Below are 26122 nucleotides of genomic sequence, written 5' to 3'. Positions count from 1 at the left end.
TTTGTCTTGGTCCTCCTTGATTCAGCCCATTCAATCTATCCTGTGACTGTAGCACAATATTTTTATAATCAACAAAAGAATCATTTTTTGTCTTGAGTTGCTAGCAGAAAAGTAGATCTACTCATTAGGCAAAATGTTTAAAAGGTAGTAGCCAATGAATCTCTTTGTTGTGGATATCTAGATCAGCAATTAATTAAGCATTGTATATCTAGTGATTACATAATTGACCAGTCAATGAGTCAAGTAAATCTGTATTCTCATATTAGATTAGTGAACACGGAAAGCATAGAACTAAGTACACATTTCCAAGAACTATTAGCCCCTAAAAATGCTTAGAACTTAAAACTAGATTAAGAAACACTCATAATTAAAAGCAGAAACTACCCGGCCAGCAATCATTCCAAGTCCCGTGCTTTGCATTAAAGACTTTACACCCATGCCATCACCAAGTTTTTGACTAGCTGCTCGGAACTCTTCCATAGATTTCTCAGGGTTATTGCACTAAGATCAACGGGCGTGACTTCTCTTTTTCCCATAGAATGCAAACATGTCAGTTACTATTAATAGAAATCCTTACTATATATATATAGTCTATGATTTTTAAATTGCTTTTATAAAATAATTGACACCAGTAGTATAATACTTGACTCAAGTTTCAGTCCAAGAAAAAAAAAACCATTAAGTTGCTGTTTGTAGCAGCGGAAGTTGAACTCCACAAGCTTTTCCATAGCTTTTAGATTGAACCCTTCTGCCTACTATATATATATATATATATATATATATATATATATATATATATATATATATATATATATATGTTATATTTCAAAACCTTGAGCCTAAGTTGCTTATTCATATCTCCAAGATGGCGCTCCTGCAAGATCAATGAAAAATACAAAAATTGAGAATAATAGCATGCAAGTTCAAGTGAACTCCTTATACACTTTTGCAAATATTCCTATATGAAAATGCACTTTTACTAAAATTCCAACCAGAAGAACCTTTACAAAATCTCAATCAAAAGAAGAGGTCGAACATATTAGTTGGATGCACATGGGGACCATCACTCTTTCAACAAGACAACAACAATCTAAGGCAAGAGAGTAATATTCTCCATCTTCCTCAAAATATACATATATCTCCATTTCCCTTAGAAAAATAATGCCAAAAATTAAGTTTGATATATGGTCGTTCAACTTTATGGTTTAGGATATAAGAAAAATATTTAGATTTACGGTTCAAGACAACATGATTTTTTCACCTTAACTTCATGCTAAAAAGCAGAACCTCTACAAAATTCTAGTATCTAAAATTCTGAATAGCAGTAAGCAAAAATGAGTCACAAACAGTGAGCATTTAACTATAAAGCAGCAAAAATGAAGGCATGATCACCATGAAGCTGTCACCAAATTCTTTGATCAGAAATCTCTTTTCTCAATATTTATTCATGGAAGCTATATCCAACTATAAAGCAGCATCAGGATCCAACCTTCTCTGGATTGCAGCAGCAGCCTATAGTGACAAAATTACAAATAAACAAGCAAAACCATTAAAACCAACCAAAGAGCCTCAAATAGTTTAATTTGGGATTCTCACCTCAAAGTTACCAAGCTTGTATTGGTATGCCATTTTCTCCCTCAGTTGAGCTTGTTCTTTCATTGCCTGTGCCTGTAAAAGACAGCCTAGAAGTGTGAGAAGAAAAGGACCTTGACATCAAGAAAATAATCTAAGAATAGGAGTCACATCAACATAAAAAAGCAATCTGGTAAAAACTAACCATTCCACTTTGCTGAATAAAAAAGTAATCAAAAGCTCAATAAAGCAGCAAGGCAAATCCAAAAGAGCGAAAATAAGTACATTAGAGATTTACTATACAGAGCAGGCATGACTGTTGCTAAATCTGTACCAACTCCAATGCTGTCCTTTGAAAAACTATCCAAACATGGCTCTGAGTCCTATCCAGATCCTTCTATTGGTGCCTTGTAATATTGTACCCTAACAAGGCCTGAATTGTCTTTCTCTGTTAACAAAGTTAGTCAATTCATGCAAAATCCATTGATAACTCACTGGAAATCAGTGAAAAGAATATTAAGATATCTGGCCAGTTCAATAGATCATGGTTTATTGTTTCATCCATCAGCTAATTTTCGAATTTTTAGTATTGCTGATGCAGATTGGGCTTCTGACATTTATAATCGAAGATCTACATCTGGTTATTGTGTCTTTCTTGGGAGAAATCTGTTAGCATGGTCAAGTCGAAAGCAACATGTTGTAAGTAGGTCCAGTGTTGAATCAGAGTTTCGAAGTCTGGCAGCAGCAACAACTTATCTTATTTGGTTACAAAATCTTCTTTTTGAACTTGGTTTCAAGCATTCTAGCACACCAACTCTTTATTGTGATAATGCAAGTGCTATGAAAATGTCAGCTAATCTAATTCAGCACTCAAACCAAGCATTTTGAGCTTAATATTCATTTTGTGAAAGGCTTAGTTATTTAATATAAGCTGTATATTATTCACATTCCACACAAAGGCTTGCAAAAAGAGAATTTTTTCATGTAAATTCATATTCCACACAAAGGATTTTTAAAAAGGACTTTCATTTAGTTTCATGTGGGAGTCAAGAAAAAACAAGTTACTAGAGCATTTGCTAAATGAGAAAAATTATTTCTCGAACAAGTGACCTTCCAAGTCATAATTAAGAAAACCTCAGGTCACCAAGTTCAAATAGAACAACAAGGCAACACACAATAAACAAGTTTCAAGAGCACAATGACAAAAAGAAATATTAAATACCCTTGGTAAAGGCAGAACACGACCATCCACTTGAGTAAAGCCAGTGCTTATAGAAATTCCACAATTTCGAAGCACAAACTAATCAGCAAGCAAATGCATGGAACAAGTCCTTCAATTTTCAAACCAAACCCTTCAAGTTAGACCCTTTTTCTTCACAATAGTCCTTATGCAGAAAATTAAACTTTAAAGCTAATGATATTAATTATGGTTTACCTGCTAGAGCTAGTTGTCTCCAAGTTATGACAATTCCTATTAAGAATGAGACTGAAGCTCCAATGACAATCATAAGTTGCAATACAATTGCAGTTAAGACCAAAATTCACTCCAATGGTGCGCTTCAACATTTTAATCATCAAACAAGTAATATGATCATTCTTAATGTTTTCCTACCTGATTTGTTGTTGCAAGTCCACCTCGAAGATTCTTTGGTGCTATTTCAGCTATATATATAGGAACCTATTCCATTTTGCTAACATAAGATATAGCTTTCTATCAAAGCTTCTAATTAGGAAAAGAAAAATATTGATAATATTATAATATACTATAGTTAATTACCACATATGAGATAACTCCAATTCCATATCCTGTGAAAAATCTTCCAAAGTCAAGTGAGTAAGGATCTTGAAGCAGACAAAATAACAAATTGAACCTCATTTCAATTTTGATAACCTTTTTTTAGGAGATGAATTTACATATTGCATGAGATTCATACCTTTGAGAAGAAGAGGGCTAACCATCCTGTTATGCAAAATGCTGTTGACATTCTCATTGCCTGTTTCCTATGAGAAGCAAGGATTGTTTATCAAAATTTAAAGTTCCTCATAAACTGCATAAACTTATTTGGAATTTAGATTTCACATACCCCTTTCCGGCCAACTCTAACTCTGCCACCACCACCTCTTCTCTTGCCACCGCCACAAAGTGATGGAGTTACAAAGTTACAAGAACTTGCAACCTTGTTAGAAAGCAAGTGCCATGATAAATTGTACAATATCAACTAGCCATCTGCTAGCAAGAGCCTACAACAAATTCAACTATTCAATTCAAATTCATAGAAGAACAAATGCATCATTTGCATCCCTGCTACCAACAGCTTGAATAAATTGAATTTAAGACTTTCAAACCCATAGATATCAAGAACTCCAATGACAGATTTAGAATTTGGCTAATGCATCCCTGCTACCAACAGCTGCAATAGGATCAAGGGTTCTTGTAATGACCTCCTCAGGTGTTACCATCACACGCTTCCAAGCTCTTAGCATCACACCTACAATAGAATTACATAAAATAAACTGATCCACTTGGAATTTGAGAAAATGTTTTGCATTTGATCAAAGTAGTTAAAATTACCTAACACTTTGAGCTTGGTATATATCCAGCTGATATAATTGTATCCAATCTTCCATAACCTATGCTACCGCCAACACAAATTTTTAATAAATCAATAAGATTGAATGAAAAAGCAAATTAAAATACACATTAATAAGATTGAATGAAAAAACATTAGATCTAAATTAAGGTGGAGTAAAAAACATGCAGGAAGCAATTCCATGGAAAATTGAAGGAGAAAGGGGGAAAATAACGCAGAAAGCACTTACAATTCATGGCTGTGAATCAGAACGAGCTCAGAAGAGAACAGAGATGCGTTCACCAACGGAAAAATTGTTCAGAAAAATAGATCGTCGCTCGAGGAATTGAACAGTAAGAGAAGTGAGAGAGTGAAGGTGGAAGAAGAAATCGAAGGAGTGGTGGAGGCGAGGCCGCAGACGACGACGACGACGATGGAGGGACGATCAGGAAGAGATGGAGGAGGCGTTCTCTGTGAGCTATGTATGTGTATGAGAAGGGGAGCTCGAAACCTAATTAACCCTCGATAAAAAGAGAAACATAAGGTTACTAATTCTCTTAGTCTTACCGACGGATTTTCTCAATAATTAATTTTCATAAAATAGGCGGCAATATTACAGAGGAAATTATAGACGTATTTTTATATCTGTCGGTTAAATTTGTGCAAATTCATTCTTTTTGTTATCAACGGAAAATCTATCGAAAAATCTGTCAGTATTTTTGTAGGATAAAATTCGTCGAAAATATCCGTCTGTAATAAATAAATTTCTAGTAGTGTCATGCATTGACATTCTATAACTGTCCTTAGTGTTAAAAGCTTCTATTAGTTCTATTTTATTTATAACTAAGATTCAAGATATCACAATCTTATTTTTAACACTTTGAAACTACACTCTTATACAATAACATGAACAATTGCTGTGAAGCTTCATTTGTTGTTTGAGATGTGAGAGAGAACAAATTATAAAAGTTCAATTTATTTTACTTTTTTATTAAAAAATTTTTAAAAAAATATAATAATAAAAAGTATAATTATAAAAAATTAACAAGAATAATAAAAGAAAAAATAAAAAATAGATTGTGTCTTTTGTTATTGTCTCTATGTCTTTTGTGCCATGATGGATATAAAATATTTTAATTTAGTATTTTTAGACACAATATCTTTATCCATTCTCATTTACCAAACACAATTTTGTGTCTCTATAATTCTATTTTAGTGTCCCATACTTATAAATAAATGCAGCTTTATAGAGGTCTTCTGATCAGTGCCGTATTCACACCAATGGACTATGAATCCCTTTACAATTTCCTAATCATCCATGATATTTTTCCTTTTCAAACTGGCTAATGAAGCTGAGTTTTGTTGTATTGCTCCACCTATTCTATTTGTGTATACCTGTTTATGTTCTCATGGACCACGCATGGTTCTTGCCGTTTGTCCTCATCTTTACAACATTATCCAGCCTCCAAGTTCTGTTTGTTTTCCTTTTTTTAATGTTATTTAAAGCCTTTGTTGTCAACCTTAAAAATCACATAACTTCATAAAATTCTAAAATAAACTCTATGTACTTATCTTCGCCGTTTGTGTTTGTCACCAGTGGCCCATAATATGGTATCTATTTCAACTATAAACACATTCAGTCCCTATTAATATAAATATATCTCTTAATCTAACTACAACTTCCATTCAATCTCTAATTTCTCTGTATTTTTCTCAATTTATTTGCTTTATATGTTTGTTTTTATTTATTTGTTGAACTTTATTTTAGCTAACCAAAGGATAATTAATATGAAAATTATGTGTTTTCAAAAAAATTTTAATTTGATTTATAGCAAAATGTTTCAATTTATATACATTATAATACTTGAAAATTATCCCCATCTAACCAGGCATAATAGCTAGAATTTCGATTTAACTTTTAAAATTTTTCGATATTATGATTTTAAATGAGTCTATTAATTTTACAAAATTCGTACTAAGTCTAACGATTTTACAATTTAAATTTTGTTAAAATTTTATGTTTTACGTTCTTAATTTACTTTTTCTATTTTACGTAAAATCTCGATTTTCTTAAAAACTATTCTATTGTTTCTTGTAAACTGGCTATTTCTTCCAATACCTCTAGTTTGCATTTTATTAGTCCAGGTGTTGTATTATTATTTCTTTGATGGAAAGAATCCTTAATTTATTAAAGGTATGAGACTAACTTGGGATAGAAATTCACAATAATAGTATTCCTTAGCAATGTTAATCTCCAATTTATTAAACACACTACTATAGATTTATGTAGTTATTATAATCAAAAATTTGTATTCCGCATTTTTTTTATATTTTAATAAAAAACTTTCTATCAGAGTTATCAAAGTTACTTACCACAAATTTTATTACCCGACTCTTGTCTATTCGGTGTGCTCCTTATTTTCTAATGATTTTATTTAAGACTATTTACGTGCTATTAATATATCTTTCACGGCTAATTTTTTAAAAAATGTAAGACTAATTTAACAATAATTTTATAAAAACAATTTTTAATAAAAATAAATCAAACATAATTTTCATGAATTATTATCAATTTTAAAATTATAAGACAATTTTAAAAATTATTTCTATAATTTATTCCTACTTTTTTTTTGGTAATTAATTTATTCCTACTTTAAATCATTTATTAGCAATTTTTATATTGTCAAATTCAACATCACATCCTCATAGTACTAAAAAAATATATAATTGAATTGGACTTTTTTTCACTTTGCTTGGGCTGAAAAGTCATTCCTGACATCACTGGATCTGTTTGTGACCATACGATGATATTATTCAAGCATCGAATCCAAGACAAAAAAAAAAAAAAAACATTGAATCCATCAATTTAAATAATGGCTAAAATGCTTTCATAATTGGGACTTTGGTCAGACTTAATCCCTTTTTATGTAAATTTAGGACTTAATGAATCTTAAACCCACGTGCATTGGACAAATTATATCACCTTCACAGCCTACCAAAATTTTGTGAAAAACAATGATGAAATTTGTATGTTAATACATGTGTAAAGGTTACACATTATATCATCTAAATTCTTTTTAACAATCTAATGCAATTTCTTATCCCAGGATTCTTTGAGACTAAAGATTTGGAGAACCGATTTTGTGATTGGTCTTTAGCATTATTTATTTGCTTCTGTCTTTATAATTAAATCGAGATTCTAGTTAATAAACAGAAATATACTGATTCACTAAAGCATATTTTTAACCTTTAAATTATGCAATTCAAAAGTATAAACATAAAAAAGTTTAAATAGTGATATTTTTAAAAACTCATCGCTCAATTTCTCAGATACCAAAAGACTAAATCAACATTTCATTTTGTCAATTTAGTGGCCGCAGTGTGGATATGATAAAGCTACTTGTCAAGTAACAATAGGAAGCCATTATTAGGGCTCATCTCACCCTTTGGAATAGGACTGATGAGGAGTGAAAAATTTTGCTGTAATAATATAAGATTGAAAAATGGCATTTGTATTTATAATTGTTAAATACTATCTAAAAGAGAAAGTTTAGAGGCTATTATTTTTATTAAAATTTGGTCAACACTTAATCTATAAAAAAAAAATAAGTAATTTTATATTATTAGATATAATTTTACATTATTAAAAATATTAATAATAACTAATTACTAATCACAAAATTTGCTGCTCCAAGCACTCTTTCTATCTAAAATTTAATTCTGATTTTTACACTTTGTCATGCAAAGAGAGGCTTCTTTTCTTTTCTTTTGTTCACACACAACTACACAAGCAATCTATCATATACGTGCTACTACTTGCAACTATTGAAACACTTTTCATATATGTTGGTGGTTCAATTAAAAAAAATATCACGGCATTTTATAAAGTTATAGGGTATAAGTATTCTTATGGTGCATATAATTGATAAATTATTACGTGTTTCATTAACTAAAATAGATTATTTTTAATCTTTTTACATTAATTAGATAAAGGGTATTGCTATCTTTATATATAAGCAATGTAGAGAAAATTTTTAATAAGATAATTAATAATTGACAATAAATATAAAATTTTATTGATAGATAAATTGAATCAGTAATATAAATAGAATAATACTATTTATTAAAATGTTTTGTGTATTTTTATGAGATTTTTTTTAAATAAATAAATTAAATATTTTATTCATAGAATATTTATTAATTTCTATTTTTTATATATATTTTATTTATAGTGTAAACGAATTAAAATTACTTATATTTGGTTTACATTATAAATGAAATAAGACACGATTTTATTTGGCTTGATTTCGTTTGCAAAACGAAATATATAAAATTTGAAAAAATACACATATTTTTTTTACAGTGCAAACGAGATAAATTCATAATTATTTTGTTTACACTATAAACGATATACATGTATTGTAAATATAAAAATATAATTTTTGAAAATAATAAAAAATAAAAATTGATGTACTTTGTAATTATTTAGATCGACTTTAATTAATTTATACGTGATTTATATTTTAAATTTTAAATTAATAACTTTGTTTGTTTGTACGAACTCTTCAAAACAGAACATTTCAAATAATAGAGAAAATGAACGGTTTCAAAATAATAAGAAAGATGACTGGTTTTAAAATAGGAATGGCAATACCACCTGAATCCACAGGTACCCACTCCGCCTCTACCCGCTCGGGCCGGGTAATTACCCGCCCCACACCGGAGCAGGTTTTTAGCGGGACAGGTTGTTGGGAGGGACGGGAGGGACGGGACGGGATCGGGTTTAGGTAATACTCGCCCCGCTATATATACAATATATATAATTTTAATATATAATATGTATAATATATGTAAAATAATTAGTAAATGATTAATAATATTGTATCATATTTAAATTTTTACTTTACTTTATGTTATGTATGTGATGATAATTATATAAATTTTGAAATTTAATTTTATTTATTGAATTTTAATAATGATAGGGGCGGATAGGGCGGGACGGGTACCCGCATGGGCGGGTTAGAGTTCAACGTTTTACTACTTGCGGGTAGAAGCGAGATAGGTTCTATATGGATTGTTATATGACGGAACGGGATCGGGTAAAGTAAAAACCCGCCCCTACCCGCCCCCGTTGTCACCTCTATTTCAAAATGATAGGGGAGATAGGGGGTTTTAACTCACAGATTAGTGGACAACTAAAAGTATTACGAAATTTGAAACTACCAATTTAAAATTAGTACATTATTTTCCTAAAAACTAATACATTTAAATTAGAACTAAAAAAATAAAAATTATATAAAAATTTTAAAAATTTTAATTAGTACCAACTACCAATGTGCACGTATTAAAAATTAAATTATTCTAGAAACTAATATATTTAAATTAGTACTCATACATAAAAAAATTTTAAAATTGTTATATTAAAAATTTAAAATTTAAATAATGTATTGTTCAAATTTTTTTTAACAAAATTTTTAATTTTTTATGTTTTTTTATTCATTTTAAGTATTAATTTAAATGTGTTGGTTTCTAGAAAAATAATGTGCTGGTTTTAATTTAAAATCACCTATTTTTTTTATTATTTGAAATCGTCCATCTTTTTTGTTACTTGAAATTGCATATCTTCGCTATTATTTGAAACATTTTATTTTAAAGAAGAATTCTGTACAATCAAATAAATTTATTAATTTAAAATTTAAAATATAAATGACATATAAATTAATTAAAGTCGATTCAATAGTTACAAAATATCAATTCTTATTTTTGAAATGGATCTAAATTAAATTATTAATATTTTTTATTATTTTCAAAAATTATATTTTATATTTATAAATATACATATCTCATTTGCAATTGAGATAAAGTAAAATAAAATAAAATTTTATCTTGTTTAAATGAGATATAAGCAATCTTAAATCTTAATTCGTTTATACTGTAAATGAAATATGTAAAAAGGATAAAAATTAATAAATATGCTATAAATAATCTATATTCATAAATAAAATATTTAAATTATTTGTTTAAAAAAAAATCGATTGTTATGGACAAACTCGTGATAAATATTAAAAACTCACTTATTAGTTAGGAATTTCAGCGGTACTCACAAAAGTAATGCTACATTATTATTTGAAAATGAATATTGTCATTCTTATTTTAATAATATCATTATTTTCTTATAAGTTTATGCAAACACATAATATAAAAAAATTATATATAAAATGACATTATCAAAAATAGGAATCACATTAATTCTATTATTTAAGAAAACTTCTACGCCTATTATTTGTAATTTAATGGAAGTCCAAGAAACAAAGCAGAGGAAAGGAAGCTACTAGTTATTTCTCACAATAAGAAGGAACAATGTGAAACATATGACATAAGAGTGAGATTAATACTAATTATATAACGACTTTACTACCACAAACAAACCGGAAAGAGTGAGATTAATTAATTAATCAAAACTAAAAAAAAAAAAAAAGCGGGGGAGAAAAAGAGCGAGTCATTCGTGTAAATTTTCTTACCGCGAATATTCAGAATGTCTGTCTATATAATGCTACACTCGCTTCCATTTCCCTTCCTCTTTGAATTCCTCACGTTCCTAGCCTCAACGCAGCAGCACAAAGGTGCGTAACTCTTTTTTCCTTAGTTTCTCTCGCATTTCGATCATCGCTTGCTCATTATCTTTCAGAATTCATCTACTCATGATCAATCTATAACTGCATTTTAGTGTTTTCAGATCTTCGATCCAAATTTCACAATGTCTACTTTAGAATTTGCTCTTTTTCGTCTTGATTAGGTCTAGTGCTTAATTGCTAATTAAGGATTTACCATAAAATTGAATGTGTTGTTCTTCTGGTTCTTCTTGTTTGGACTTGTGCGAAATTATTCGTTTGTTATTATTGCCTTTATCCAAATCCATTTGGATCTGCTCCGCATTATCGTTATCAAGATCTGGTATAAAATATTTGTGTCTCTCGATTTCTGCAGCTCATTCGGATCTATATGTCCTTTCTTTTTTTTTTTGTGTGTTTGTGATTTTTTTTTATTTGCTTGGTGACTATGCTTGCATGAAGTAATAATAAAGTGAAATTGTAATTCTCTAGTGAAAGCTCAGAGAATTGAGAGATCGGTTGTGCGGTTTTTGATCTATTTTATCAGGCATGAAACAAAGTAGCTTTTGAAAATAAATATTTGCAAGCTAGTAGAAACCAAAACTATCGCTACCTTTCCTAGATCATTAGAGTAACGATAAATCAACGTGTCGACTTTACTTAAAATTACGCAGTGCTTGATTCCTGTTGTAAACATTTCACATCGTAGATCTACATACGATTCAATGATTTCATCACAGATTTAATGTGATAATGAAATCTAATTTCATCTTCATTGACCTGAGATGTATATAAAGTATGATAGATATAACAACAAATCAACTGTACAAGTGCAACTCCTAACTAACTCACGAACTGTTATACTGCATAACTTCATTATATGCAAAGACATTTGGCCAAAAGGTTATCTACGATCATTATGGCTTTACATGGAGCTATAATGGCTGACAACTTATGCACTAATCAATCGATTAAAACATATTTGAAGGTGCTACAGAAATTTGATATTTGTTAATTTCATGCATTAGAATGTACATTGTTTACTCTTTGATTATTATTTTATATATTATTCATTAAACACATTTCAACATATCTTTTCTCACCTGACACCCTTCTTCCTTATTTAGTGTCAGATATGGAGACCTTTCTCTTCACCTCCGAATCTGTAAATGAAGGCCACCCTGACAAGATCTGTGACCAGGTTTCGGATGCCATCCTTGATGCTTGTTTGGAGCAAGACCCGGAGAGCAAGGTTGCCTGTGAGACCTGTACAAAAACCAACATGGTTATGGTCTTTGGTGAGATCACAACCAAGGCAAATGTGAACTATGAGAAAATAGTTCGAGACACTTGCAGAGGCATTGGGTTCGTTTCAGCTGATGTCGGTCTTGATGCTGACAACTGCAAAGTTCTGGTCAACATTGAGCAACAGAGCCCTGATATTGCCCAAGGAGTTCATGGTCACATGACTAAAAAGCCTGAGGAAATTGGTGCTGGTGACCAGGGACACATGTTTGGCTATGCCACAGATGAAACACCTGAGCTAATGCCACTTACTCATGTCCTTGCTACTAAACTTGGTGCCAAGCTCACTGAAGTTAGAAAGAACAAAACATGCCCATGGGTGAGACCTGATGGAAAAACTCAGGTTACTGTTGAGTACAAGAATGATAATGGAGCCATGATCCCGATTCGTGTGCACACTGTCCTCATCTCAACACAACATGATGAAACTGTCACCAATGACAAGATAGCCAGCGATTTGAAGGAGCATGTAATAAAACCTGTCATCCCAGCTAAATACCTTGATGACAAGACTATCTTCCACCTCAACCCTTCTGGTCGTTTTGTGATTGGTGGACCCCATGGAGATGCAGGGCTAACTGGCCGTAAGATCATCATTGACACCTATGGTGGTTGGGGTGCTCATGGTGGAGGTGCCTTCTCCGGCAAGGACCCAACCAAGGTCGATAGGAGTGGTGCATACATTGTTAGGCAAGCAGCGAAAAGTGTGGTAGCTTCAGGGCTTGCTCGACGCTGTCTTGTGCAGGTTTCTTATGCAATTGGAGTCCCAGAGCCACTCTCTGTTTTTGTAGACACCTACAAAACAGGAAAGATTCCAGACAAGGACATATTGGCTCTGATTAAGGAAAATTTTGACTTCAGGCCAGGAATGATTGCCATCAATCTTGACCTCATGAGAGGAGGCAACTTCAGGTACCAGAAGACTGCTGCTTACGGACATTTCGGACGTGACGATCCTGATTTCACTTGGGAGACGGTGAAGATGCTCAAGCCCAAGGCTTGATGAGATAGCCAGATTACAGGTGGTTATCATCGCAGCCATCTTTCAAACTTTGGGTAAACAAGAAAATAAAAGGAGCTTCAATGCGTACCTCTTATTGAAGATTACGTTTCACAGTTTGATGAGGAACGAGGGTTAGATATGCTTCTTAGGCGGATACGTTAGTAAAATAGGAGCTTGCAGCATTAGCTGCCTCTTTTTTTTTCGGTTTTACCACTTCAAATTTCTTAAACCGTTGCCGATTCTTTTCCCATTTCTGCTATTGATTGTTTTGCAGCCAATCTCGTGTAGTTGGTGTAAACTTAAAATGCTATCTACGTGATATATATATTTTTTTAATCAATTTATGAAGCTGTTTACCTCATAAAAGGACGGTTTATATGGTTGTAGTTTCAAATGGAAACATTCGATACTGGGTTTGCCTGAATATTCACTGAATTGTTCATGATTCACAATGTTACATCTACCGGAAAATTGCAAGCATGTCACCTTACTCTGACAATAAAAATGACATTGTATAGTGTACTCAAGAGTGCAACCAGACACGATCACACAGCCTCTCTTCTCCAGCACCATACATTTCATCTACCTTTTCACCATCTCGAAAAAATTGAAAAGTAGGGGTGTATCGAATGTGTTGAGTTGTTTCTGGGAATTCATCAATATCTGCATAGACGAAGGAGAGCTTTGGAAAATTATTGCTCAATCTATGGAATGCAGGGAGGATTTCACTGCACACGCGGCACCTGAAAAACCAGGAAACTAGATCATTCATAATCTCCTGTTCCATATTTCAATTTCACACAACCACCTTACAAGTTACAACAATCAAGTAAGCCTAAATGGTAAAAGATGCTAACTGCTTTTGTGTTCACTTAACATCAGTTTCCATTATTATATTGATTCTTAATAACTTGTATAGTAATATAAATCAAACATATTCAGAGAAGAGATAAACATACCAAGAGGCGCCATAATTGATAACAGCCTGCAAAAAAAAAATAATCAAACATATGTCATATTAGAAATTGCAGAAAGATGAAGGGAAGAGATTGTTGGGAAATGGAAAGGGGTGGTTACGGAAGTTTTGGAGAATTTGATGTTGAAGAGGATGTGAGCGAGGTCATCGTCCGTGGAAGCAGTTTTGAAGTTGGAATGAGGGGTGAGAGGTAACCCTTCCTTGCTGCTGCTGCTGGTGGTGCTACTTAAGCCCTTCTCCATTCTATGCCTACCGGTAATCAATCCCAATCCAATCCTAGGGATGTATAAGTCAATTCAGTAATAGAATTCCAAGAAAGTATGAGTGATATCAAACCTAGTTGTCAGAACCGAACCAATAATCAAACCGGTTAGACTACTAGATCACTAGGTTATTAGTTCAACTAGTGGATCACAAGTTGAACCGGTTGACCCGGTCTCAAATAAAAATATAAAATCATCAAAATTAAAATTTAAAATACACGTCTTCATTAACACTTTAACAACAATCAAGTATCAATTTCTAAAAATAACTAATAGAAAAATAGACATCAAATTAGTTAGTACTACAATAGTTATTTTTTTTTGTTTCTACGGTGTCTCCTAGCCCGATAGGCGAACAACTAATTCGCCGCGGATTTGAGCTCCATTTAAGGGTTTGCCGCGCCAATGAGTTTCTGCATGCACAAGACGATATTCGAATCGATACTTGCTTAAGCGAATTAGTGAGTTAACCGATAGACTAATCCAAGTTGATTTGCTTAATAAGATCTTAATTTGACACAATAAAAGTGCAAACATAACAATCCATAAATTATGTCCAAGGAGTTTGTGAGAAGCCATCTTTAAACACTGTTTAAAAAAAAATCAATCAATCACAGCACCTATTATCTCTGACAAATTCTTCCCATTCCAATCTCTTGATTCACAGAACCTATGAGCATCAATATTACCTATAAAATTACAAATACAATTAATCTAAACCTATTACAAATTAAATCAATCAGTTGTACATACAAAAACAATTAGCATCAATACATTAAAACAGCAAAAATCCAGTATAAAAATTAAAAAGAATAACTAAAAAAATAAAAAACTGACCTACAGCAGAAGCAGAAACAGAGTCAGGGATGGTTTTCCAACTTGGAGTCGGTGCAGGTTGCGCCGTTGCAGAGCAGACCACCGGCGAGAGAGGGCAGAGCTTCCAAGAGGAGCAGAGGGGAGCTTGCAGAGGAGCCAACACGATGACGACGGAGGCAGCAGAAGCAGACGAGCACAAGGTTGAGGCAGAACAGATGAGGCACGGCACAAACAAGCGGCCGGAAAGACAGAGACGGAGGTGGCAGAGGCGAGCAAACACTGGCAGCGTGGGGACGAGGCGAAGGAGCCGGCGAGGAGAGTGTGTGAGTGAGATAGAGAGGTGAGAGTGTGTGAGTGAAGCTGTGATTCTTGGGAGATAGTGAGTTGAGGTTGGGGATGACCGGATGGTTTCGGGTGCCGTTGGGAAATTATGTTTCTTTATTTTTTTTTTTCAAATTCATAAACCAAAATGGCGTCGGAATAAGAGAATTTTTCTAATCTTTCTTAAAAAACCCATTAAAATTCAATGTCAAAAATAAATTTTTAAAATAATTTTGTTATTATAAAATAGGCAACGGATTCCTTGCTCCATATTTTATGTGGGAGTATCATTAACCCACTTCAAAATAATTATAAATTGAACCCCGTTTTTTTTTTTTGAAAAAACTAAAAATTAGAAATTGACCTCTGTATTTATTAAGTTTTACACTCTTCCCTTTTTTATTTTGATCACAAATTCAACGTTGTAAACCATTTGCTCTGATAGGGTTTTGCCCTCTTTCAATAGTGATTGACATGGTCTCTTCCTCTTCCTCTGCCGTCTCTCTCATCCGCTCATCTTCGCCATGTAACCCGCTTCTGCAGCTGCCTCACAACTTGCTTCCGCTTCTACTGCGCCGCGCAACCCACTTCCCCGCCGCCGCGCAACCCGCTTCCCCGGCTTTCTATCAGGTAACATTTTCACCCTATCTCTTGTATATATATATTTTCTTACTTCTTTCCAAACTCAGATTCTATTTAGTTTATTTTGTTTTATTGCTTTTTCTATGGTAAGTTTTTGGTAAATTTAAATGAAGTTTAATTTCAATTTGTGTTTGATATATGTTAAAGGAAACTTTGTTTCAATTGTTTATCAGTGATTCTATTTTTCTGGTTCATATGTGTTGTTTCTTCTTATTTATTGGTAACAACCTTAATTTGATTGATTTTGTATGTGCATATTAAATTTGATTTCTTACTAGCTAGCTAGCTTGCTATAGTGATATGACATTATTATTATGCACAGCTTCGTATTTAGGGCTTAAAGAGTTTTTACCACCATATTTGGATCCAAATTTCACAAATCAAGAACTCATCACAGGAGTCAACTTTGTCTCTGATGGTTCTGGTTATGACACACTTACACCAACTCCTCAGTGTATCTATAACACTACTCTCTTTCTTTATCTACATCTTATTTATCACATGCATGAAATGGTTATAATTTCTTTTTTTTTCCTCAAATATATGTTTCATGCCTAGCTTTAATTTGTCAATTTGGTTAAAAATATTTTTGTACAAAATTACTTACCTAAATCCTCTTTATGTATAGATATAGATGGATAGAAGTATTAAGTATACATAGATTGGTTAATTTTTCTGAATTTGCATTGGTCTCTCTATTAATTGCAGAATGTAATTTCAATTCGAAAACAGTTGGAACATTTAAAAGAATACAAAAATAGGTTGGAGAGAATTCTTGGTAAACAGAAGATCATATGAAGAACGCTATATTTTTCAGAAGTGCAGGGACAAATGACTTTGTTATTAATTATTTTACATTGCCAATACGAAGAAAGACAGAGGATAAGTTATTATTTGGAACGGTGTAGAATTGAAGGAAGTAATTGGTATCCAGAGGAAGAGAAAGAAGAGGACAGAGGATAAGTTATTGTTTTGCAGCATGAAGCAGCAGCTACCTGGCGTTGATGCTAAATTGCAGAAGATTACAGAGAAGATAAGAGAAGAGAAGAGAAGAGAAGCATTTCTGCTAGGGTTTTTCATTCAATTTCATTCAGCGCCATTCTCTCATCCTCTTCCTCTACTGTATCTCTTGTTCGCCAATCCTTGCCGCCACATCACGCTTCAGACGACGCCGCAACCTGCTTCCACCGCCGCCGCGCAAGACGCTGCCTCAACGTTTGGAGGTTAGTTAATCATTATGCCTTTTCAATTCATCATTTCGTATGTTTTTTTCTTTTTTGGGTGATAATAGTGATGATATTGCTGTGCTACTCAGTAGTTAGGAGGAATGTTATTGCCATGAAAATGAAACAAAATTGAGTGTAAAGGCCAATCAAATCTGAACTTTGAGCATAAGGGGATCAAATCCTTGTTGAACCATTCCCTTTTCAACGTCAAAACCTCAACTAGCAAAGTAGATGACTGAATCAAAGAATTTTACCTTTATAACAATAATGATTTCATGTCTATATAAATTTGTTTCCAGCAAAGTTATAATTAAATTCTTGTGCAGATGTGTGAATGTGATTCCATACAAAATAATAATTTTTCTTTGTATAATTATGGCCTCATGTCCATTTTAACCCCCCTTCTTGGTTTTTTGCACTTTGCTATTCCTTTTTTCTTGCCTTTATTGCAAGTCCATATCCATATGATATGATATGAATGTCATTTGATAATGACTTGGATGATCACATGAACATTGAAGATGACTCACTAGTAAGTATTTTTACCAATGAGTTAAGACAAAGTCTTAATTGCTGCCTATTAGCTAGTACTATTGATATTATATTGCTTATATTGTAGGTATATGATGAGAATGCTTCGTACAGTAGCAATGAAGTGGTGTAATATGGTATAGTATTTTGGTTTAAGGTTGTGGAATCCTTTATTTCTGGTTTAAGATGCTAGTTAGGAATATTTCATGTAGATTTATTTACAAAGGCCATGTGAAATGCGAGATTTAACTTGAGCATTAGACCATACATTAGGTTCCAAAAATTGACTCCCATAGAATTCATTGTAAACATTTTCTCCCTTCCCCCTTTCCTTTTTAAATCCTGTTGTAATTTCAATTAAAATTATTCAATATGATATGGTTAATTTTGATCTTACCTGTAATTGTGTGACAGTTCTGATCTGAAATTAGCAATAGCCTTGCAACAACAGGATATCACTACATTCCAAATATGTATAAGCCACTGCCTTTTCACTTTCATCTTTCTTTCTGGTTAATTTTTATGAATCTAAGATGAGTTTGTGTTGTGAAATTGGATTCTGAGTTTTCAGATTCTAAGTTTTCAGATGGCTTTAAGATCAAGGAACGTAGGACTGTCTACTAACAGCAATAACGCAGAATGGATTGAACCATGATCTTTAGGGCAATTGCTTTAAATGCTATATCCTTTGGTGTGTCTTGTTGGATTTATCTTAAACTAGGCTAATATCTTTGGTCCTATATGAAGTATTTGGTCAAGAAAACTACTCTTACCAACATTTTTAATTCTCCCAGTTGCCCTTACTAACATTCATCTTTCATGTTCATGTCATTTGGAGTTGGTTTTTACTTTTTACCATTAAAAAAGGAAACCGGCATTCCTTCTGAAACCATCTACACTCACATTTTCAACGTCTCTTTCCTAACTTTTTTTTGTATGGAATTTCTAAAAAATATTTTTTAGGTGAGTACTATTGTTACTTTTAGAACACTAAAATAAATATAATACAGATCCTAGACATGGAGTGCTTATCAGTTTCTAGTATTGAGTGGTGTTTGCATCTCCCTGATTATTATCAGTGCTGTTTTAATTCATCATATTCTATATGTAATCGATGTAGTGGTGAATTAAATTGACTTTCAGCAAGGAAAGATTCGGACTGCGTCAAGCAGAGACTTGATGGTCAGAGAACCGGGATAAGGTATACAAAAGGTACAATGTTCATAGTAGTGCAGTCAAGTCTTCCAACCAAGCAGGGGCACCGCATAGGACAGAAGGTGCTGGTTCTATTGAGGGACACCGCACAAGGATTCTGTTTAAGAGCAAACTATAAAAAATATTGGTTTTATTTTATAGTGTTAGTTTGAATCACACTTTTGTTTCTTATAAAGGTTGATAATGCTCCCGTGAATCGCACTCTTCTGTCTATCATTTAATTATTTTTCTTTTATAATATCCCATTTTTGTATGGAGGGAGGAGGATCCGACGTGGAAGTGACATGGAAGCATTTTTTATATTCTTTCTTTTTCTTCTTTTCTTTTAACTTTTTCTAATTCAAATATGTATAGCAAGAGCCATTTTACTGCGTGATAAGAGCTAAACACATGCTCATCTCTCTTTTTTGGTTTTCAATAATTTTTGCTTCTCTCTTTGATTCGGTGCCTATCAAGAAAGATTGTTTCTCGATTGCAAAAATATAAATATATTAGTTTTAAAAATATTAAAATTTAAAATTTTATTTAAAAATGAAGAAGATAAATTTAAAATTTTAAGAGTAAAATTTTACTTTGGTCTTTAACCATTTACGGGACATAGTGTAATTAGTGAATAGATCATTATTATCTAAATTTCAAATAATTTTGTACTTATAGTTGTAAAATATATATTATACAGTTTATTTTTTTACTTTAAAAAAGATGAGTTCATCATAAAAAAAATTTAAAGAAATAAGATAAATAAAACTGATGATTTTTAGTTTTATCCAGAATTATAAGTAAGTTTTTAATAGGATAATGTAAAAGTGATACACAATGAGAGAGATAAAAAATAATCATACAAATAATTGATCTATCTTAAGTTATATAATACAATATACTTCATACAAATAATCATATAAAACTACAGAATACAACATCAATCATAAAATAAAGTAACACAATTATTATTCACTTGAGGGAGGAGGAAGAGGCAAGACTTTTTTAGAAATATTCTAATATTGCATCACTGTCGTGCACATATCATAGCATATTGGTCTATGCTGCAAGGATTCGCAAATTCTTTGGATAACAGCTTATATGCACTCTGGTTGTAATATTTAAGACAGAATTCATCATTGTTGACATTGAGCCTACAATCATCCATTTTCCTTTAAAAGAAAATAGAACTGAAGTATAATCTAGCCCGTAGGTACATTCATAGAACTGAAGTATATCTCATGAAAAGTAAGAAAAGTAAGAATAATAGAAAAGACTCAAAGAAAAGTATATCTCATGAAAAGTAAGAAAAGGCTCAAAGTGGTCGCAGCCTCGCAGGAATAATCTAAGCCCGTAGGTACATTCATAGGTTGAGGGATACGTTACCTACAATCAAATCATAACCAAACTTAGTATAAAAAAGGCTCAAAGTTTGACAATAATGTCAATTTGCTTATATAACTGGAATATACAAGTATCAATATATAGGAAGCAAATTTTATCATAAGTGCTGATAAGTTGTCCTTGTGAGTTTCTGCGGCCTTTCTCAACTCTGCAATGTTAATGTTACCCTTGGGGTTGCTGCACATCATAGTTTCCTAATGCACATCATACGTTTGATGCTTTAATTCTAGTTATGCAATTGCCTAAGACAGCTGCATGAAATGAACCATTAGTTGACACTCATTCCTTTTGATATCATCTTTGAACTTTCTACTATTAAGCATTACTTCATACAGACTAATTTATAATAATAGAACAGAAGTAAGCATTATGCCATTCTAATCACTTTACTCTATCTAAAGTACAAAAACCACCAACCAGGAGACAATGATATCATATTTGATCTACTTTCTGAGAAGAAACTAATGCCATCTCAACAGATTTATTATGACAGCAAAATTAACACAGACTGAAATTCGAGACAGAGCAGATGGTGAGAATTTAATTACCTTTGATTTTTGAGTAATGTTCAATGACATCATCAACAAGACCATCAAAACTAGGGATATAGCCATGGAGGCCTTGTGAAAGGCCAAATCCAGGATAATCCATAGCAAAGACCCCGTATCCAGCTAATGCTATCTTCCTAGCTATGCCTGAAAATAATCCCATGACACGTTTGAGTTGCTAATTCACAACATTACTGCCCTAGTTAATTGCAGATACATGTTACTAATACTAGGAACATGCCTTCAAAGAAAAAAGTGCAGATGTCTCCATATCCATCACAGAAAAATACTGTTGCTTTTGGCTTGGATGCCTCAGGAAGCCAACTCTTACAGAATATTTCAATGCCCCTTGAATTCACCTCGTATGACTGTTACATTGCATATCAGATAACCATCAATCATCTGATGACAATAACTAACTTCGTAGAATCTGCAATCTTCTGCAATTTAGCATCAACGCCAGGTAGCTGCTGCTTCATGCTGCAAAACAATAACTTACCCTCTGTCCTCTTCTTTCTCTTCCTCTGGATACCAATTACTTCCTTCAATTCTACACCGTTCCAAACAATAACTTATCCTCTTTCTTTCTTCGTATTGGCAATGTAAAATAATTAATAACAAAGTCATTTGTCCCTGCACTTCTGAAAAATATAGCGTTCTTCATATGATCTTCTGTTTACCAAGAATCCTCTCCAACCTATTTTTGTATTCTTTTAAATGTTCCAACTGTTTTCGAATTGAAATTACATTCTGCAATTAATAGAGAGACCAATGCAAATTCAGAAAAATTAACCAATCTATGTATACTTAATACTTCTATCCATCTATATCTATACATAAAAAGGATTTAGGTAAGTAATTTTGTACAAAAATATTTTTAACCAAATTGACAAATTAAAGCTAGGCATGAAACATATATTTGAGGAAAAAAAAAAGAAATTATAACCATTTCAGGCATGTGATAAATAAGATGTAGATAAAGAAAGAGAGTAGTGTTATAGATACACTGAGAGTTGGTGTAAGTGTGTCATAACCAGAACCATCAGAGGCAAAGTTGACTCCTGTGATGAGTTCTTGATTTGTGAGATTTGGATCCAAATATGGTGGTAAAAACTCTTTAAGCCCTAAATACGAAGCTGTGCATAATAATAATGTCATATCACTATAGCAAGCTAGCTAGCTAGTAAGAAATCAAATTTAATATGCACATACAGAATCAATCAAATTAAGGTTGTTACCAATAAATAAGAAGAAACAACACATATGAACCAGAAAAATAGAATCACTGATAAACAATTGAAACAAAGTTTCCTTTAACATATATCAAACACAAATTGAAATTAAACTTCATTCAAATTTACCAAAAACTTACCATAGAAAAAGCAATAAAACAAAATAAACTAAATAGAATCTGAGTTTGGAAAGAAGTAAGAAAATATATATATACAAGAGATAGGGTGAAAATGTTACCTGATAGAAAGCTGGGGAAGCGGGTTGTGCGGCGGCGGGGAAGCGGGTTGCGCGACGGCGGGGAAATGGGTTGCGCGGCGCAGTAGAAGCGGAAGCAAGTTGCGAGGCAGCTGCAGAAGCGGGTTACATGGCGAAGATGAGCGGATGAGAGAGACGGCAGAGGAAGAGGAAGAGACCATGTCAATCACTATTGAAAGAGGGCAAAACCCTATCAGAGCAAATGGTTTACAACGTTGAATTTGTGATCAAAATTAAAAAGGGAAGAGTGTAAAACTTAATAAATACAGAGGTCAATTTCTAATTTTTAGTTTTTTCAAAAAAAAAACGGGTTCAATTTATAATTATTTTGAAGTGGGTTAATGATACTCCCACATAAAATATGGAGCAAGGAATCCATTGCCTATAAAATATGAGTTATTCTTGTCAAAATTTCAAGAAGATGGATACAATTTTTAATTTTTAATAGTTTACTGTTTATCTAAATTTTAAAAATAAATAAAAATTTGACTTTATTTTAAAAATTAGACTAATAACTGATTTTCATATAACCTGCACTTAGAGGCTTAGAGCAATTTCAATGGATGAGTCTCCAACTCACTTTTTTTGATCCGCAGACTTTTATCTCTTGGAGAAGAAAAAAGTTAAGTCCTTTCGCATAGTTCGAGGAAAAAAAAATCAAAGATTTTTTTGTATCTAATGGTAACTTGCCATATAGAAAATTATCTTTAAAATAAATAATTATATTAAATTATAATTAATTAAATAATTATATTAAATTATTATTAAATATTATATATGTTCTTGCAAGGATACTCTTTTTGAACTATACGTCGGCTCCTTGTTGATCTTGGTATGCTTGATAGTTTTAGCTGGATCGAAAATATCTTCGTAAATTTGGACTCGAGCGTGGTACCTGCAAAAAGGACTCCAACACCCAAGTCAGTAAAAGAATAATTTAAATAAAAAGCGTGTATACGATTGCAGATACTGTTCTGTAGTATGTTGTTGTGAGACGAATTATTTGTGTTTTTTATCATTGACACCATGCTCGTTTTATAGCTTGGTGTGGAATTCAACAGTTTGCTTCGTCCGAGATTTTGGTGACTGATTTCCTTCCGAGATTGTGGGGAGCGTTCTGTTGAGATAGAGCCGTTGTGCCGAGGTATAACTCGATTTTATCCGAGATCTTAGGGGTACAGTACACAGCTCCCAAGCTTGAGTTGATGTAATTTCAGCAAGTTGAGCTTTTTTTTAAAGTTATACCTCGGCATTTTGAGGTAGAATACTGAAGCCCCAAGCTCAACGTGCATTTCAAGCTTGGGTTAAAAAATAAATGGATTCGAAATATTAAAAATTAAAAAATAAAAAATGCTTTTTGAAAAAAGTTTTTGCTTTGTGAATTGGGCTGTAATAAATTTGCGCTTAACTGTGATGGAGCCGGACCGTTTTGCATTGGGCGAGTAATTTTTGTTTTTCCAACTTCCCACTAGAATAGTGGGTTGTAATTAATTTCTGCCGTTTTGGAAAACACGAGACACAATGTAAACCCCGTTAAATTAGTAGATAATTAGTTAATAAATTAGTTTTTAATAAGAAAGATTAGAAATACAGATATTATATCAAATTAGGATAGAGCTCATTGAAACGAGAATTTTGACACTAATTTCGAAGAAATCGGTCCAAAATTAGACCGAATGGGCCGAACCGGTTGAACCGGGCCCAAACTGGGCCGTCGGTCCTACCGGATGGACCTATTAAATGAACCCAAGAATTGCCTTCTCCCTCATTTCAGCAACACGAAGCTGAAAGCCTCCCAGGGAGAAGAAGAACGAAACACTCCCGAAACCTTACGGCAACCTTCCGATCCCCGTAACTTCTCCGTCTGAGCTCCGATTGTTGTATCGTTTGCGGCCACGTGTCCACCGTGTTGGACTCTACATTTCTACTGGAACAATTTTACTAGTAACGTTTTTAATCACTCTCAGCCTCCTCTTCCCCCAATTTTTGAATTTCGAATAGAAATGTTGAATTTCTTTTATTTCTGATGTTTTATGATCCAATTAGCTTGAGAAAAACGTTCACTCTTGCTTATGTGAAGCTTGGGTAAGGTGAGAATACGATAATTTTATTTTAATTTCATTGGATTTGAGCTTTGAGTATTAAATTGGATATATATGTGTTATAAATGTGTATTAGGTTGAAAGTAAATAATTGGAGCTTGAAATTGTGAATATTGAAACATGGAGAAAGCTGAGCTTAGAGTTTGTTGGATTTTGAGGGCCGCCTTGGTTCTAAATAAATTGCTTTGGTCAATACGTGGAAATCGGCCAAGGTATGGTTTAGGCTTCTTGCATTTAATATATAATGTTCTGTGAAAACATAGGCTAGATGACCATAGGATAAGTTGAATTGCACGGAATGGTACAATGCTTAGTATATTTGATATTTATGATGAGATTTGACTGTCAAATAGAGCTTATTATTATGTGGACATTCTAATGAAATATGAATAATGAGATATGGGTAAGTTGATGATTTTATAGGTTATATGCATATTGATTGAAGGCTTGATGGTTGTGTTGGTGTACATATAATATTGATGGTTTGTGGTTGATAAATAGTGCAAAGTATTGTTGAGTTTTGTTATTGGCTTATGAGGTTGCATTTAGCAAGGTTAGTAAGGAATGGAATGGAAGTTTTGGAATGTAAATGAGTTTTAAGAGGTTTGTAAAGTTGGTTTTGGGCAAACTTCGGCAAGGCATAACTTGGCCTTCGGACCCTCAATTTTCTTCTAACTTATTTTGAAATGAAAATTGGGTTTGTGAGGTTTATGCTACTCGAAGAACAGAAGAAAAATATTGTAAAACGAAGAAGTTATGGGGATTGAAAGGTTGCACCTATAAACTGTCCTATTTTTAACAGATTCCCTACTACTACTGCATTGCTACTGCATCTGCCTTATTTTTTAAAAGGACGTACGCCCACGCGTACGCGTAGAGTGGATTTTTGGCGATGTGTACGCGACGAGTCCCATGCGTGCACGTAAGGAGCAAACAAGCATGTCCACGCGCACGCGTGACATGAAGTTTACATCCACGCGTACGCATGACAAGGGACGCGCGCGCGAGCTGTAGTTCTACATCACCACGCACATGCGTGAACCACGCGTATGCGTGGACCCTATTTCAGCAAACATGATTTTTAATATTTTAAACTATATTTCAGCTCTCTAAACCTCTATTTTCATTCTTTTAATCATGAATACTAGTATTACACCTGATAATCAAATGAAGCTAGGAGATGGGGATAATTTGGAGGTGAAGTAAAGCTGAAAAGTGATGAATTGATTCGGAAATGTTATAAATGATCATGTATGATACTTGGCTTGAATAATTTGATCTGAGATACGAGGTTCCCTGGATAAAGTGTCGTGACTTGCCATCACGTGTACCGGGTTGAAAACTCGATACTTTGTTGACCCTACGACGTAAGGGTGACCGGGCACTATAAATTCCCAGGAATGTAACCCCCATTGAGCAATATTGATTATTTGAGAAAAAGCTATGCATAGACTATTAGGGATGCACGTCGAGGGACAATCTAAGGTTTTTGGACTTGTCGGGTTGGCTGGATAACCGACAGATAAGCCTCATCAGCCATAGGACAGGCA

The 26122-nt window shown here is 32.9% G+C and overlaps 2 protein-coding genes across 2 annotated transcripts; one reads left to right on the top strand and one right to left on the bottom strand.

The window, feature by feature from the left end:
• The first annotated feature begins 11882 nt into the window (after positions 1 to 11882).
• On the top strand, positions 11883 to 13061 carry LOC130936209 (S-adenosylmethionine synthase 3). Its single transcript, XM_057866246.1, has one exon. The coding sequence runs from the start codon at positions 11889 to 11891 to the stop codon at positions 13059 to 13061; it is 1173 nt and encodes a 390-aa protein (XP_057722229.1). The 5' UTR covers positions 11883 to 11888.
• Positions 13062 to 13584: 523 nt separating this feature from the next.
• LOC130934158 (thioredoxin-like 3-3) lies at positions 13585 to 14279 on the bottom strand. Its single transcript, XM_057863745.1, has 3 exons — positions 14139 to 14279; positions 14021 to 14046; positions 13585 to 13804 (listed from the first exon to the last, which is right to left on the bottom strand). The coding sequence occupies exons 1-3, from the start codon at positions 14277 to 14279 to the stop codon at positions 13585 to 13587; spliced, it is 387 nt and encodes a 128-aa protein (XP_057719728.1).
• Positions 14280 to 26122: the final 11843 nt, after the last annotated feature.

This window comes from Arachis stenosperma, chromosome 6, assembly GCF_014773155.1.
Source record: "Arachis stenosperma cultivar V10309 chromosome 6, arast.V10309.gnm1.PFL2, whole genome shotgun sequence".
NCBI classification, from domain to species: Eukaryota; Viridiplantae; Streptophyta; class Magnoliopsida; order Fabales; family Fabaceae; genus Arachis; species Arachis stenosperma.
The sequence above is the reverse complement of the archived record's forward strand: the minus strand, read 5'-3'. Positions and strand labels throughout refer to the sequence as shown.